The 17,693-nt window shown below is 38.0% G+C and overlaps 1 protein-coding gene across 3 annotated transcripts in view; it reads right to left on the bottom strand.

Moving 5' to 3' along the window:
• Positions 1-17,693, bottom strand: part of l1cam (L1 cell adhesion molecule) — a 55,679-nt gene that overhangs the window by 18,450 nt on the left and 19,536 nt on the right. For all 3 annotated transcript variants that reach the window (XM_015377941.1, XM_015377939.1, XM_015377940.1), the window contains 3 exons: positions 7,211-7,534; positions 2,883-2,888; positions 252-354 (listed from right to left, as the gene is read on the bottom strand). In XM_015377941.1, the coding sequence (XP_015233427.1) occupies positions 252-354; positions 2,883-2,888; positions 7,211-7,340 (239 nt within the window). In that variant the 5' untranslated portion in view covers positions 7,341-7,534. The remainder of the gene's footprint in view (positions 1-251; positions 355-2,882; positions 2,889-7,210; positions 7,535-17,693) is intronic.

Genomic DNA, 17,693 nt, shown 5'->3' with positions numbered 1-17,693 from the left:
AATCCAAGGTTTACCTTTCAACAGGACAGTGACTTTAAAGCGACACATAAATGACTGTAGCTGTACTAGAAAGTACTTCATTTTTATCTATCATTTTCTATTCACTAAAAAATCTTAGTTTCAGTCTGTCACATGCAGCTGGTTTGTAACGCCAAAAAGTCTTGAAAGTTCAATGGGTATCAATTATTTTGTAAAGTGCCGTAGAACCAATGTGATTATGTGTTTGCATGGATGTGGGTGTGCTAACTGACCTGGGTGGAGGGACGCCAGATGCTTCACAGGTCATGTTCAGGTCCTCAAAGCTAAATATGGTGACTGAATCTGGGTGCCTGGTTATCTGAGGAGGCCTTTTGTCTGCATGGACCAAAACAAGAATTCATTTAGGCACAGAATACATTCAAACGACCGATTCGGTTAATACATGCACAGAAATAATGATATGTGAACACAATGCTGAATTCTTATGGCGTCCTTTCACAGTGCTTTCTGCTGTAATTCTAGTTCTGGTGTGTGCACCGACTGCAAACCTGAAGACTGTGTCACAAAACATCTGCACTATCTGTTCAAAGGCTTACAAACAGCCAAGATAGACCAGAGATAGAGAAGTATACTTAGTCAATATCACTTGACTAGGCTCTGCAGAAAAAGAAATGAAATATAGGTCAAGAAAAATAGTAGGATGAAGAGAAAGGACAGAGAATGTGTTTTCAATGTGAGGAAATTGAGACAATGTTGGAGGATAGTTAATGTAGAAAAAAGATATGGCTCCATGTTTCCTGTGAGAATATGGGAGTCTGTGGGGAGAAGGAACAAGATTAACATGTTCATTAGAATCTGTTAGCTAGATAAAAGCCTAGAAATAAACCTGAATAAAGTTTTTGTTTAGTGTGCTTGTGATCTGATTTAGCTGCACTTGGAAATGCATGCAGGATGTAGAGAAAATATGTACTTGATTTGAAATATAAATGGGGTCACAACATGTTAAAAAAATAGTACGTTTTCAGGAATTCATATTATCCAGAAAATTTCAAGCCTTGCATGATTTTACTGTTCAACCTATTCTGACTATGTTTTATTTTTATAAGTACCTTAAAAATGTCCATTTAAACCTTGGCTCCTTATAACTACTGTTATTATCTAGTAACAGGCTGCACTATATCAGAAGTTTTACTTGCCTTTCTATGTTAAATGCCTGTCAAACCTGTATTTGGCTTAGATATGTTAAAGCCAAATGTGGAGTCAGAAAGCTTTACAATTAATTATGCATTTATAAATGGTAAATTCATATGTTGGTTGTTGAAGGAGTATAACTGTATATGAAAACAAGTCTTTTATTCAATGGAATATCTGGATTAAAAAAAAAAAAATACAAATGGTCCAGCTATAAAATATTATGATGATTAAAAAGACAAAGTGGCTTTTAACTGGCTGTATAATGTGATGATCGAGACCCAATCCTCGTCTGATTGGACGATCAATAAGTAGAACTCCCCTTCCCTTAAATCACAGGCTGCCAAGGAATGCCATATTTGATTGTTTTATTCCTCAGTGTTCTGTCTATAAACACAATCTCTATCTAAATGCATGGAGATAGTTCTGAAATATTTTGTAATTAATAGTCGGTTTCTCTACTTTGAAAAATTTCCAAGCCCAATGTTGGGGCCTAAATCGAATGTTTTATTTATCTTTTTAGGAGAAGGCCAATATCTGTTTACTGTACAGATAATACACATATTTTTACCCAAGACAAAAGCAGGTATTGAACTCAAAAATAGATAGGAAAGATATTGAGAAAGAGATAACCTTTGATAAACTTTGATCCCTTATCAGTTTGATTCATCTTTTGAATACCTATTTCCTTTTATTAAACATAAATTCAATTTAGTTTGTGAGTAGAATAAGGATTGTTGGATTTAGTTTTTAGTTTTTTGTTTTATTTGTGTTTTTTCTAAGGTCTATGTGTGAATAGTAAAGTATGTGGTTACTGTTTTTCATTAGCAGTTATTTGTTTCCAAAAAAATCTTAGAATTTATTTAACTGTAATTACATTTATTTTTAATTATTATAAGACTTTTTGCCATATGAATATCAGTGAATCTCTGTGAAGTTTTTAAAAAACTAAGACACAAAATATTAGATTTTTCCAAAGTGGTTGCTTCAAGATAAGTTTATTGTTCCCCTTTTTAACTTAAAGGAAAATAGAAAACATTTACATTTGGGGATTATTCTAATTATACGTATGTAGGTAAATGGAGGGAGTAGGTTAATGGAGAGAGGGATGCAGTAGATGAGATAAAGGCACTGAAGATGGAGTGCTGAGTGTGAATGGAAGATAAATAAAATAAAGAACAAATGGTGGAGCAGATAAACAAATAAATCAGACAAGCTAAATTCAAGAAGAGACAGATGAGAAGAGTGTGTGAATTTAATGAAAGAATTCCCACTCAGAAAATAATCCCATTTTCTCAGCTGATCAAATTGAAGGGAGGGCTGAAGGCACTACATCACTAGAAGGAGACAAGTTGCTGCTTATGCCTTAACTCCTCTTAATATCTTCAAGTCTTTGATCTGAAAGCCGTGCTGCCAGCTCCTCAAACTTCATCCTATATGTTCCTACCGGGACATTATCTACTGAGAGCCAATAAGACCAAAACCCAACCATCACAAACAAAAAGTGGCTTGTGTTCACAAAGCTATACTTGCATTGACATGCATATGAGCCTGATCCAACTGAGGCACGATCCAATACTATATTCATTTTAGTGCACCACTGTCAGCAGGATGAAGAATAGCCTCTCAGGCATAATGGAAGTGTTTACAATGAGTTTTAGAAGAACATTTGTTAATAAAGGAATAACAGAAAGTAAGATAAAAGCACTCACGTTCCCCTATGTAATTTGTTGGTCCACAAAGTTAGCGAGAGGGAAGGAAATGAGAAAAGATACATGTTTCAGACACACAGACAAGTAAACATATCGATTTACACCCAAACAATCATTTCATATTTGTCATATATCTTATTGTGAGTGGCATGTATATGTATGTTTATATGTACATGACTTGATTTATTTCCTCACTCAAAGGACTGCGTCATAGTTTGAGCTAAGCAGTAAAGTAGGAATGAGGTACATGGCTGGAGTTGAAGACTATAGGAAGGAGAATATACAAATATTTATCATTATTATACATGATGGTTGTATGTGCTGAATGTTTTGTTTTACAGGGCTGTCTGAAATAAGAATTCATTTATTCATTCATACATTTATTTTTACTTGCTAAAAAGTGTTATGCAGTTAATCCGCCAGAGAAATAGTAGCATGTCTGTATGAATCCAAGCCTTCTTTTTTTGAAGGTCTCACTGAATAAACAGCATCATAAAGATCAAGGACCATGGAAATTAAGTCAGGTTATAGTCCAGGAGAAATTAAAGCAGTGTTGAAATGCAAACTTTTAGTCATAGCAATAAAAATACTAAGAGTATAGCAAAGCTGTGATACAGGTTGGGCAAAGACAACATTATTGGGAGAGCTAGCGATAGGACTGCTGATAAATCTGGAAGAACTACAGACTTTCACAGCTGTGCTCTGGTCAGTTGACCAAAACTTGACTTTTGGCCTCAATGTTAAAGACAATGGACCTGATTGACCAATGGTTATTAAATGCCCAAATGCGACTGTTTGCTTGCACAGTCAAGTTTTGGCCGGTCTATTAACCAGGTGCAAATGGGGTTTCATCTAAGATTTCTGACCTAATTGTAGCAAGAAGTAAAGAGGGAAGAGGTGCAATGACAGATGATGGAGAGAAAATATCTTTCATCATTGTGTCAACATATCCTGTAAACATATTCTGTCAGGATAAAAAAATAAAAAATAAAAAATCTAATGAAAAATAGTTTTTTTTGAGCTGCTGGATTAACTAAGGCTGGCCTGAAGGTAGTCACAAGTAGAAACCATTCCTGAGGAGGGGGAGCTATGGGGGTGTTTACACTTTAATTATAATTATCAAGTAAAAATCATGATCAAGTAAAAAGTAGTTTGAAACGGGTGTATCTTTATATATGTAACAAACTGTAGCACTCATAAATTTAACAGTACTCTTATCAAACAAGTGTGCTCTTTGTGTTTATTAGTGCTAAAATGTATTATTATATCATATTATGTAATAAATCATTTCTCCTTTTTTGCTGTCATGGTATTGCCGCTGTCCACACATGGGTGGTTCTGAAAAACTTACAGTCTGCAGCAGATACCTTCACCTATCTCTCATGCATTAAGAATTATAATGCAAAAATGAATTTCTTCTGCATGGTGGCTGGACACTTCCTAAGTGATAGGAAAGGGTGAAGAGCCCAGCCAGAGATAGGGTGAAGGGCTCAAAGTAGAACAGCTGTTCCTTCAAGATGAGTCAGCTGAGGTAGCTCTGACATCTGTTTCAGATGCTCCCTGAACGCCTTTGAAGATAAAGTGGAAGACTAGTACAAGTTTTGTCTTCTATTTTACCATGTTTTCTCAAAACAAATCTGTTTTGGAGGGCTGGACTACCTTTTTTTTTTTCCATCTTTAATAAACTTAACCCTGAAATATCATCTTTGATAAAAGAATAGAAACACAAACACAAATTCTCCATTTGATGAAAAAAAATTGATTTTTTCCTCCCTGGTAAGGTGATTTGGTCCTGAATTTTTGTTTGTTTGTTCAACTCAGCAGAGGTCTTTTTTTCCTCCACTGTCTGTAATTATAACTGCAATCCGTTAGCAGTTCGCTTGCACACCGAGTGGCTGCTTTTTTGATGCGCAAATAAAAAACGGACTTATTTCTCATAAAATATCCATGGTGAAAGCCATTTGCAGAAGCAAAATCCTCCTTTTAATAGAGTGATCGACACCACGGTTGCACCCATAACTAATTGTGAATCTTATTTTTATCATCTGCAACTCAACCACTTATTGCAACAGCAATTTTTTTTCTTTGCTTGTATATGCAATTTATCACTCCTTTTTGGGATCTTGGTAGATCAGGCTTTATGTTCAGTTGTAAACAAACCAGGCCCATTATTTTGAACACCATCCACATCATGGAAAATAGTGGCCAGAGTATCACGCTATGGGGAGATCCTTTTTTTTAGCAGGGACACCGAAGTTGTTTAAAGATTATGGGAGGATGTTTTGGGCTAAAACAGGGCAGCCCAGGAGATTTTCCTTCCAGAAGAACAACTATGAATTTATCGTTAGCATGATAACCTAGTGCTAAATCTAATTGTGAAGATTTGATAACCTGTACTGGCAATGGCTGTCAATCAATAGGACTAACGATGAGGTATTTGAAGAAAAAAAATATATATATATATATATATATATATCATTATCTCTAGTATTCAGAGATACAGCAGAATCCCAGAGTTCCTACACTGTCTATGCAGCCACATCTAATGGTGTATTCAGACTGAACGCAGTGTCCGCGGTGATTTCCGCCAACCCTGCAAGCAGTTCAACGGTCTGCATTTCAGATGCACAGTGTTTACATAGATATATCAAAGGTTAATTTTTAAGGTCCAGCATCCTCCCATTAAGCTCCGAATTGAATAAAAATGATCTACTTTTTCAGTGCTACTTGATTTATGCAGGTAAAACTGCTGTTTGTTCTGATCTGATTTTTAAGATAGAATAATTTTAATTTGGCTGATGATGTCGCCATCCCAGCAGATGTTAGAGCAGCTGTTTCAGTATATCAAGTTATTGCCTAATATGATATGGCATTCCTGTGCTGGCATTGAATATAACACTGGGTATGTTTACCTTATTTAGAGGGTATAATTATTGTGCCACAATATGCAGTACCTTATCAGCCTACTAGATTCTTCAATTTGGACCTGCCATTACCCCTGGCAACCCCATAGCATATCGTGTCAAAGTCTCACTGCCAGCACTTCACAATAAAAGCATGAAATGTAGTATTACAGCATGCTGCTAAATTGTTCTCTATGCACAACTTTTGATTTGGCTTAGGGAGACCATCAACATTTGGAAAAGCCCCAGAAGCACTGAAAAAGTAGATCATTATGGTTCATCTAGCTGGCTAGGCTAGCAAAGAACAACTTTCCAAATATTTGCTTACTGCCCGAAATTCTTGCAACTATTATTGAAGTTAAAAGGTATTTTCTTGTTTTTTGTTTACATGTATTTGTTCAGGGATGTAGAAATAACATTTCAAACCAATATATATTTTTACAACTTTGCACTACTTTGTGTTGGTTGGTTGGTTGGTTAGGTAGGACCCTTAACAAACATTTCATTAATCTCTTTTATTGATTATGATTGGTGTCTCAGTAACTCTAATCGACATGTTAGAGCCTCTTTAATTGAAAGGCAGAGAACACCTTGACCTTTCCCATTTCAAGGTTTGACCTTTCCCCCCCATCCCCCTTTCTCCTTAGCATCATCATCATCCCTCCATCCTCCTTGGCCTTCTCACCTCTGTGTCACCTTGGCCCTTTGGGAGTTAGATGGCAAAAATCACCGCCTTTCATCATATTTTTGAAGGGTGCGTGGGCTAAGAAGAGGGCTTGTGCTGCTGTTTGTGCTCTTACTTTTTTTTTTAAGTTTGTGTAGGTGGTGAAGGATTGTGACAAAGAGTAAAAAAAAAATGAAGAACAGTAGAGGAAACAATAATCTTTTGGCCAACCAGAAGCAGCAGCAGTGGTGGCGGCAGAGTAGATGAAGATCAATTTCCCTGCGGGCCTCAAGCTCAGCTGTATTTTTAATGCTCACATATTGCATCGAGGAGGTGGAAGAAATAAGACTAGGGATGAAAAATGCTCACAGAATGTCTGTTGTGTAACCAAATTGTTGATTTAATTCCCTTCAATCTGGTTTCACCGAGGAAACTAGATCAATAGATGGACTAATCAATGCAGTATGAAGGGATCAGTTACAGAGTAATTAGATACACCACTGCCTCCAAATGAGCACTAGGCACGGATATCTCTGAAAGTAGTATTCAGAGTATAAAAGAGCTTTCTTTTGTTAAACATTTTGGTTAATAAGGAGAAAACATGTTACCATAGTTCAGTTTCATTAATTTATCATGATTGACAATCATTATGGTGTGTGCTGATAAATCTATAGTCAATAATTAACACAAAATATAGATATTTTGTATCTCATTGCAGCATTCAGCTATTGTTGCATGTTAGGACATTAATCAGTACTCACAGTTGGAGGGCATTTCGATGGCTGCCTGGCTGGGCAGGACTCCGAGGAAAAGGAGAGCTAGTACAAGGGGGAGGAGGTGGAAGGAGTTGTGCCCCCTACTGTAAACCTGCTGTCGCTGCATGAGAGGCATTGCTCACAGTGCCATCAAATTCCCACCTGCTCAAAGACTCACAGTACAATACACACAGAGGCTAGCACACGCACACAGAAGGTGAGCAGGTGTCAGGATGTGCTTCACATGCAAGGTTCATATGTCTCCGGTCCTGCTGGTCTTCTGTCTCTTCTTTTGGCCTTTAAATCAGTGCCACGCCCTTTCTCAGGAAACTATAAGATGAAATGGAAAGGAGAGGTGGGGGTTGGGGAGGAGGGTAAGAGAAATAAGGGAGGGGCAGAGAGGAGACCATGTGTTAGAATGAGAGAAAATTACCCTTTAACATGTGGTAAGACCGAGACAGAAAGCTGAAGAGACAGCTATTATCTCTGAAACAAGATTCTACTAAAATGCTATAAAACCATTTTTCATATTCCCCGAATTTACACTATCTCGGTATCTTCATAGAGTATGAAAGGAAGCTAACTGCAGAGGCGAGAGTTAACAATCAGTCTGATAGCTGACAAAAACCAATGCACTAAAAACACTCCAGTTTAAAAAAAAAAATTAAGTAGTTTACCCAAGCACCTTCAGATGTTTGTAATAGGTGGTTATTTACACACAGGCTAATAAATACTGGCATCACAAATAGAGGTTTTTGGTTCTGTTTACAAGTTAGAGGAGAATGGAGCAGGAGATCGATGGACCATGCAGCTCCTGTGGACGCTGCAACCATCTGAAGGAAATCCCAAAAACAAGCGGCTGAAATAAGCTTCACATCAAGAGCACACACCTGCACTGCAAAAATGATCTAGAAATAAGTGAAAATGTCTTAAATTAAGTTAATTTACTCTTAATTTAAAGCAGGGAAATAAGATCATTTGGCAATGGAATGAGTATTTTTACTCTTAGAATAATTTAATTAGATAATATGCACTTGAAATATGACAATGCAGTTCTTTTTTCTTATTTTAAGTGTAAATTGGCAAAATGTCTCACTTACCCTCTCAATTCAAGAAAAAGGCACTTATTTTATGAAAACAATGACTTAATTAGATTTACATTTGCAGTGTGAGGTGGGTCAGACATCCATTGGAAAAGGCCCTGGGAATGGCACCAGATACTCTGGAGGGACGATGTCTCTCAGCTGATCCTGAAACCCTCAAGCTTCCCACAGAGGAGTTAGAGTAGCTGTTTGGACAGCTTCTCCAGCTGGAGTCCAGAATAAGCTCAAGACGATGAATAGTTTTACATGCTTAGTTTTTTCCATGTGGTTTGTAGATTTGGATTATTTTAGGTTTATTTTTCATTGACGTATACTCTTACACTTAATGCTTGAAGATCATTTAACTCATCGGGGAAAGGGGGGAAAAAACTTATGCATATTTTATATAAAATACTACCAACTGTGTTCTGAAAAATTAGATGACCATATAAAAACGTTTTTTGTCTCATTTAAAGGTTTCAGATAAAGAATAAATGAGAATCTCATTCGTTATGGTAAAAAAAATTGAACCATTTTGACCCTAACTGAAAAACCTTAATTTGAGAATCAAGGTTCTCACTGAGGATCACTGGAGTCCATCTGGGGTTAATTTAATTTCTGTCTGCAACTTTGTTCCAGTGCATTCTAAAACTTCTTTAGATCAGGGCATTAATGATGCTTTGTGAGATCTAATAGTAAATTATGTTGTTGGGTTCTGATTATTTGGATTATTGATTGAGACAGAGGTCTGGTATTACATATTAAATATGTAAGTAACTTTTTTTTCCTATAGGGACAGGTTATGACCAAAAAGATATTATTATAAATTATACTTTTAGTAGTACTGTATACTGTTAATAAAATACCAAAGACCAAAAATGTTTTAAAACTGGCTGTTCATGCAGTATTTGAGAAAATTGGAAGCCAAATAAAATAAAATGCAAATGTGTTGAAATTTTCATTAAATAGTATTAAGCATTGATCAACTTTGGCCTTTCTAGAACTAACTGTTAGCTGTCCAGAGAGTTGCCCACTGAGGGTGGTATATTTACATCTTTCGACTCATTTAGAGAACTTTACTTCAAAAATCGATAAACTGGCAAATCTCGATAATCATCCTGGCAATGGACGTTCTAAAAACTGTCCCATGTTCTCACACATGAAAAACATCTTCCATTAATTTCCTCATTACATGGCCACTGCCCCATATAAACAGGTCACCCAGAAACGCAGATGGTGCGAATGCCAAAACAAGCAGAGAAAAAAAAACCACCAAATCTGATATTCCACATCCTGCATCTCTGGTCATACACAAATAAAATGACATGCCTATAAGTGGCGCCTCTAAACAGATAGTGCTAAAGATGCTTTCACTGGTGGGGAGTGAGGCTCGCCGCCCCGCTTGGAGTCTATCCCTATTCCATCTGTATGGTTGGAGCCGGTGCCCACTGCTGCAAGCCGGCTATCCTTTCCTGCGGCACCACATGGAGCAAGCCTGCTGATTGTTTACACTGCTCAGTATCACACACAAAGAGCTGTTATGGCACACCATGATTAAGACGTGCGCATGTGAGACAAAAGAAAATGGCAATAATAGACCCATGGAGGGTTGGGAGGGGACTGTTTGACAGCTACGCAGGCTGAGTGGAGATTTTTGGCTTAAACTACCACTGATTTTTGGCAGAGGCACAGCATCCAAGAAAGGTGACCTTGACAGAGAGAAGGTGAGAGAGAAGAGATGAAGATGATGAGTGAGCATGGAGGGTGGGAAGAAGGTGGAGAGGGGTGATTATCTCTCATTTTCTTTCATCGAGTGGGTAATGGCTGCCACAGTAATTACTGTTTATATTTTGTCACTCAGGGGGTGACGGAGAAGGAGAAAGCAAGGGGGAAATGTTAGATTCTTCTATAAGAACAGAAGAGACAATTCAGATCAGATTAAATTAAAGAACAAACAGGAGCTAAACCCCTAATAAGGCTATTTAAACTAACAGCTTCAGGATTAAATGAGGCATTACGCTCACTCGTTTGCCTTTCAGAGTAATTGTAAGCAGAGGGAGATGGAGGGGTGAGTGGGAGGAGGACTTTAGGAAAGATAAGTAGATAGAGGTTGTTGAGGGGATGCACAGATGAGAGGGAGAGGTGAAGCTGAGGATGGAGAACAACAGCAGAGGAAGGATGTCACAAAGCAACAACTGTAAAACTAATCCCAGCTTTCCACTTGTGTAAACACATATGCATGATCTGCAAGATTCAACAATTAGAGTGCATCATTCACTTTTCCCTTTGTCCTCTTCTTCACTCCCAGTCTCCCTATCACACTAACTCTTCTTTAGTTGTTGTGCTTTGGAGACAGGCAGCCAATTAGTCTTTAACCGGCATCTCCAAATGCCTTTAGAGGCAGATGAATGCAGAAGAGCTCATTGGGGTGTAAGTCAGGGGATTATTCTGATTTAAGAAGGGAAGTCGCCTATTAGCCTACTCTAAAGAGACAGTGAGGTTATCCTGAGTGGCGCAATGTAAGATGTTGATTAATGATTAGGGGCTAAAACACTGTCATCCTGCAGGTCAAAGTTCCCTGAGGAGGCAACTGTACAATTTAATACACACAGAGATATCAGGTGGTAGCTATCAACCTCTTCAGTTTGATAAGGTCTCATTGGTGGCTAATAAAGTCATTTGTTAAAGTTAGATCTCTGAATGAACCATAATTTTAAAAATGTTCAAAATGTTCTGCTTGCAAACTAGAAATTCTGAATAGAACATTTTAATTTTTAATTTACAAGGGTACAAGCGGCAAACAAAGAGGCTTTTTTTAAAATAACCAATGAGTTCTTTTGAAAACGAACCACATTTTTTGGATCAATATGAAAATGTTTCAGTTTCACCTTATTTCAAACTACCAGTTTTGTAGAATTATTTTCTAAAATACCACAAGTCTCTTGGATCAATATAACAAGTCTATCACAGATCTGTTCATGTAAGAGGGGGGCCGAATTACAGGGGTACACAAAAAATACAAGGTCCACACAATGATATTAGGACAATTTCACCTTCCGAATCTCAGCTTTCTTTATCTTTTATAGATAATGCATCATGATATAAATCAATAATTTCTTTGGGGTTTTTTTGTTTTTGTTTGTTATTTTTGAGGCGGGGGTTGTGTTTTATCAAACAATGTTTAAACCTGCTTGGTCACTGCAGTTTTGGTTGTTTTATGGCTAACATTTTTAGTTTACAGAAGGGATTGTCTGTATTTAAAGGACCGAATAGGTCAGGGCCTGACTCTAACAGATAATAGAAGGTCTGGAGGTATTGCGGGAAGTACGTTATGTTTTATTAAATTGAGCTTCGGGGTTAGGTTTTTAGAAAGGATGCCAGCCTTTTAGGAATTCCTAATTAAGATAAGAATCCACATTCTCACACAAACACAGAGCCTAGTGTTTACAGTTATTGATGCTAATTTGCTCAGAAGACCCATAAATCTGTTAACAATGCCAGCTTTATAATAATTTTGTCTGTATTACAGCCATTGCTCTGTGACAGAGTCATTGGAATTTTGCCTTCGCTTATAACATAAATGATTAATTACTGATCACTGCAGGATGAATAGACAAGTTAAGAATTGTTAATCATATCCCAGAATTGGCAAAAAAAAAACGGATGTAGGAAGGTTATATCTTTGCAAACACAAGAGATGGAAAATAAGCAACACATCTTTGATCTATGGGCACAATCACTTGGGACAGACACAAACAAAGAAGCTTGCATTGCACGAACTCAGACAGAGAGAAAGGAGGGCAGGCAGACACACACCTCTATCACACAGATAAAAGAGCTTGGTCCAGTGGGCTTCAGTCAGGGGGGCAGACATTGCCTGAGACAGTATCCCTGCAGTGCTGAGAAGGAGCAGTAAAATAGGGCTCTATAATGGCCTAGGAGGAAGAAATAAATGACTGCAACGTGAAAGAGCGTTGCTATGTAACAAGGACAACCAAAACACGTTGATTGCCCAGACCGATGTGACCTCAGACTCACAAACACAAACATGAACCACTTCCAAGCTGCTTTCACAGCATGAAGCCAGAAGGTTGCTCCATTATCACAGGGGCGACATGACACCGACACAGCAACAGCTGCCTGACCTCTACATATTCTGCACTGCCATCAGTGATCCAATCTCAGCACTGTTACCTGCTTCATTGGTGTGGGTCAGAGGTCAGGCGTGGGATGGCTGCTGGCAGATGGGGCTCAGGTGACCTGACAGTGCTTTTAAAAACTATTAACACCGCTGGAATGTCAAACGGTCAAAAATCGCTTATCCACTGGAAGATTGTGGAGTGAAGGCAGGCGTGTTGAGATGTGGGGGCGGGGCTGTTTTTTTCTCTGCAAGAGACCCTGTGTGAAAGAAAATTAGCTACAAATGGTCCCTGTGTCACACAAGCTAAATCGACCAAGTCAATTTCCCAAATGTGTCAATAATTTATGAAATCAGCCATTGATGTGTTTCACATAAAGAAACTCGTGTATCCCTGACATTCTGCATTACACTGTCATCTCTGCTGTGATTATTGAGATCAGGTGGCTACACTTTAAATTTTATCATTCACTTATCCAAAAAATGTCAATACTTCATTCATTAGCATATTTGTAGCATTTATTTATAAGGAATTTAATTCTTTACAAAAACCAATATAATAAATGGAATATTCTTATATGAAAAACACCTTTAAGATGTTCATATAGTTTGAAGGTATTCATCATTGCAAGGAGCACAATCCTTTGACATCCATTAGCCTCTGTCTCTCCTTAACAAAATGTCTTAATTAATGTGAAATTGATGTGTCTGCTGTTGCCAAGCACACCAAGTCTTTAACCGGCTCTTTTGCTTGAGTAGAAACTCAAGATTGAACCTCAAGAGTCTTATCATGTTCTGAGTTTCACACATGATCTGATTCGTTTTGTGCCAACCGCCTACACGTACTCACTGTTTGATTCATATCTGCACACATCCTCACGTAAGGATCTTGGACGCCAGTATTTGTAGCCTTGTATATTTTCTCTCCTCATTGCAGATTATGCAAATGCAGGCTTCAGCAGTGTACTTCTGATCAAATGTGAATGGATTTGAGGGTGAGCATGTGTGTTCAAACGAGCGTGCTGGTCCTGTGCGTCCTGTTACGCCTCGCTTTTAAATATTAACTACCTCCAGCTGTGAAGATGTGTTAGGAGGAGAGGATGCAGGACAGGGGAGAGGGGGAGAAAAATAAATGAACACATGCCCCCCTTTACCCCCACTTGTACCCCCAGGGTTAGTCTGTCATAAGGAACGTAAGATGAAAAGGAGACGGGTTGAGGGACATTGGAAAATTAAGTAATTCAAAGCAAGAGAAATAAAGAGATTATTTATTTTTGAATGAATAGAGCTCATCAATAAGAAGAAGTGATAGTCAAAGTAAGGAGATGTGTTTTTGCAATACAAGTTCATGCCAATAGAAGGTTCATAAACAGGCACCATGCAGAGTGAATTATTCATAAAAATCCTCTTCCTTTCAGCCCTATTTGCCCTAAATTCACCCAGATTCATAATGAATTTTCTTCCCTTCATTCATGTGGTTCGGCCTCAGATGGCAGCCAATGACCGTCCGTACCTCTGTCTTTCTCTCACATTCACCCTCTCCTCTACCTCTCCCTAGCAGAGTCATCCTTAATGCATGAGTCTGTTGCAGTGAGACAAGTCTTTGTCATCAAGAAAAATACCCCACAACCTCCTGTGAAATAAAACTCACAGTTTTTTCCCTCTACATTACAGTCATAAGAGAGAAAACTTTTTACTACTTGGACATTTTTAGAGTTTTTCATCTTTCAACCTCAAACTTCTTTATATTATATTGGGATTTTATGACGAACTAACAAAAAGATATACAGTGAAGGAAAGCCACAAATGGTTTTCACATTTTTGTGCAAATAAACATCTGAAAAAAGGCCATGCATTTTGAATAACAACTCTTTGCCTGGATAGCCCTGGATAGACAGGTCAGACTAAAATTCTCAACTAGCTTTAATCACCATGATTTGCACATATAAAAAGAATTTGACTTCATTTCAACTTTTTCTCAATGAGAACCTTTCAAATGAAAATATTGTATGAAAAGGGGAACTGAAATAAATGTTTTTTTTGTAATTATCTATACTTTTTTCTAATGAAAGAGAGGACAATGATTGACGTAGAGCAAATAAGTATAGTATTGATCTGCTACTCTGACCGTTCATTGTTTGCCAGAGCAACAGCTTGGGAAATCAACTGTCTGTGGCGGCTGTTTTAGCAAACAGTGTTCTGAAGGGAAGAAGTCTTTGCAGCTTGTGTGGTGTTTGATGTCTGCAGATTTTAGTTGCCATTTTCCTGACCTTAGACCTATCAAGTCCTGGAAGCAGGACACCACCCCTATTCTTTGCAGACTTGTTTTTTTGTACTTTACACCTGTGCTATGTTTTAAATTAGTCAAACCATGCAGAAATGGATAAATCCATGGCAGGCTAAATGATGGCAATATAGATTATGGCCAGTCACTCTTGTGGAACATTGTACCTCTTAAATTGCTGCAGGCAGAGCAGTCTAGAGTTGAGGCTTTGATAGAAGACTGGGCATTATTAAACAGTGTTTATAAATGTGAGGAGAAATATCTCAAGCTCTGAGAAAGCATGGTTCCTGGGAAGTGGTAGTGAAGTTTAAAGTATTTCAACCTTTAAACATCTGATGGGCAAAGGTTTGAGCTATGATACAAAAATACGACAACTGAATGCCCGGACAGGGTGATCATAATTCAGCAGGAGTTACAGAGATCCACTGTTCATGTGGGACAACCTGTTTGGAGGATAACTACAGGAATTTGGGGTTTTCATGAGTCGTATGTCAAAAATCATCCTTATTAAGAAAATAAAAGACCTGAAATATTTCAGGTAGTGTGCAATAAATCTAAAATATGTGTTCAAATTGTATCGTTACATTATGGAAAATAATTAACTTCATCACAATATGCTAATATTTTGAGAAGGACCTGGCTTAGTTATGTGAAATTCACAAATCAAGCCAGAACATTCTTTTTGGGGTTCTTGCCAAAAAAACAAAAAAAAAAACATGAAGGGGACATAGTAAACATGTTATAGATTGTCTCCTGAGAAAAAGAGACGTACATTTTTCTCATTTTTCTGCTTGCAAGCACTCTGAATGCACCAATATCACAGTGAACCATGGTTGTGGCAGCTTTGCTGACATGCATTTCTTCAGAAGAGAAAAGTTAAACTGGTCAAAGTTGAGGAGATATTCTAAACTCTACACCAAGAAGACTGTTTTTTTATATAAACATATTTTTTATACATATACATTAGTCAGTCTTCCTATGAGACAACTTACCGTACAAACTGTCTGTGAAGATGACAAACCAATTTTCCTGTCACCTTTTTATCGGCTTCTGGGTCTCTCAGTCTTCACAGTATTTGACACTAAGAGCTTTTTTCATTTCCCAACAACAATAAATCTCATACTTCCACCCCCGCCTCTCCTTCCTGCATCAGCCCTCTTTTCTCTCCATCACTCTAATAAACTGCTGCGGCAGCACTCCAGCTTGGTCAATAGACAACACCGGCAGCTTAATTCAATATTTGCAACTTTAATGGAAATGAGGCTTTGCAGAGAAACACAACAGGATTTTAACATCACCCTCTTTACGGTGATACTCTTTCTTTAAAAGGACAAGTAAAATGTGATCCAAGACAGTTGATGCACGGTCAGTAGAAAAATGTTAACTTACAAGCAGGGAGGAAAAAAACTGTCTGAAGCAAAAGCTTATCAGGAATCAGGCTACATAGACAGCACATTTATCAATACCCACTATTAGCATAAGCTCAGCAGCTTGCTACGCCCACTAGGGCCAAATGCACTCATGTAAAAGCACGCCTCACATTGTTGCACCTACATTTTCAAAAGCCCACACCCTCTCCAGTGAGCAGCTATGGTCCCTGTTGTTTGGACAAGGGTTAGGGGCTAATATCAGGGTGGCTCAAAGATGGAGAAAATGAAGGTTGTCAAAGAAACCGTAAGGGCAATCACCTACTCCCTTTTCCATCCTGGTTACCATGACAACACTGTCTCCACACAGCATTCACCCCCTCCTTGTACATATAAATTCAGTTATTCACACATGGTCACTTACAGTGTTTTGCGGAGCGCTTACATATGCACCCACACGTACGCATTCTGCTGTGTGCTGCTGCAAACTGACTGACACACCAACACCTTGAAGGCAGCATTCATGCCCATTTACGCATCACTTCAAATACAGCCTTTATGGTTGTTTACACCTACTTAACCCATCTTGCAAGCACTTAAAGCTAAACGTTTTTTAAATATTCTTAAACATGCATAATTTACAGACTTATAGTACTCAAATTTAAATTGCAAAACTAAAATACAAGATTCAAAGGAGTGATCACATTTTTTCTCTCCACACAAATAAACCCAGAGAGCTGAGAAAAAGAAAGAGAAAAATACAACTACTTGTGGTTGGATGGATTTATCAATGTTTTTCCCCTTGAGATACAATAGGTAGGTAATGTGAAAAATAGGTGATCCAACAAGAAAGGGACGTACTCCATAGATACCTGAAAGGAATTGAGATGAAGGAGGAAAAAAAGACGACACACGAAAGAAAAGAAGGGCAAGACCGGCGGGACATAGAGAGGTGGGTTAACCGACAAAAACATCTAAAAAATTCATAGAAGGTTAGAAAAACAGATAGGAAATGTTTGTAATAAAAAAAGGAAAGGGAAGAATGGTCAATGACCAACATGAAACAAGAGAGTTAGATATGGGATCTGTGACCAGTAAAAGCTCTGTGATGGTCAAATCAGGGTGTTAAACCAACGTAATAGTGTATCAGGTTCCCTCAATATGTGTGTGACTGGGTGTATCAGTAAAGATCAGCATGTGTGTCAGCAGGTCAGCTAATCTCTCTTGTCAGCTAATGGAGCCAGTCTTGCAGATGGAGTGCTGCCTCCAGCTCTCTCTGCTACCAACATGTTTGCTGCTGTTCACTTCAGTCAACATCAGATAAGGTAATATGTTTGTAGGCTCAGTCACTCATTTGTTGGAAATAAAGGCTCTTGCATTTGGTTAGACTGTTGGGATGGGTAACTGGGAATAATACCACCCTGGTTGTTTTACAGTTTTGTGAAATCATCTGATCAGACAGACAGACAGACAGACAGACAGACAGACAGACAGACAGACAGACAGACAGACAGACAGACAGACAGATAGATAGATAGATAGATAGATAGATAGATAGATAGATAGATAGATAGATAGATAGACAGACAGACAGACAGACAGACAGACAGGGAATTTT

The sequence above is a fragment of the Cyprinodon variegatus genome, unplaced genomic scaffold (genome assembly GCF_000732505.1).
Source record: "Cyprinodon variegatus isolate N-32 unplaced genomic scaffold, C_variegatus-1.0 Scaffold161, whole genome shotgun sequence".
In the NCBI taxonomy this organism is placed as follows: domain Eukaryota; kingdom Metazoa; phylum Chordata; class Actinopteri; order Cyprinodontiformes; family Cyprinodontidae; genus Cyprinodon; species Cyprinodon variegatus.
The sequence above is the reverse complement of the archived record's forward strand: the minus strand, read 5'-3'. Positions and strand labels throughout refer to the sequence as shown.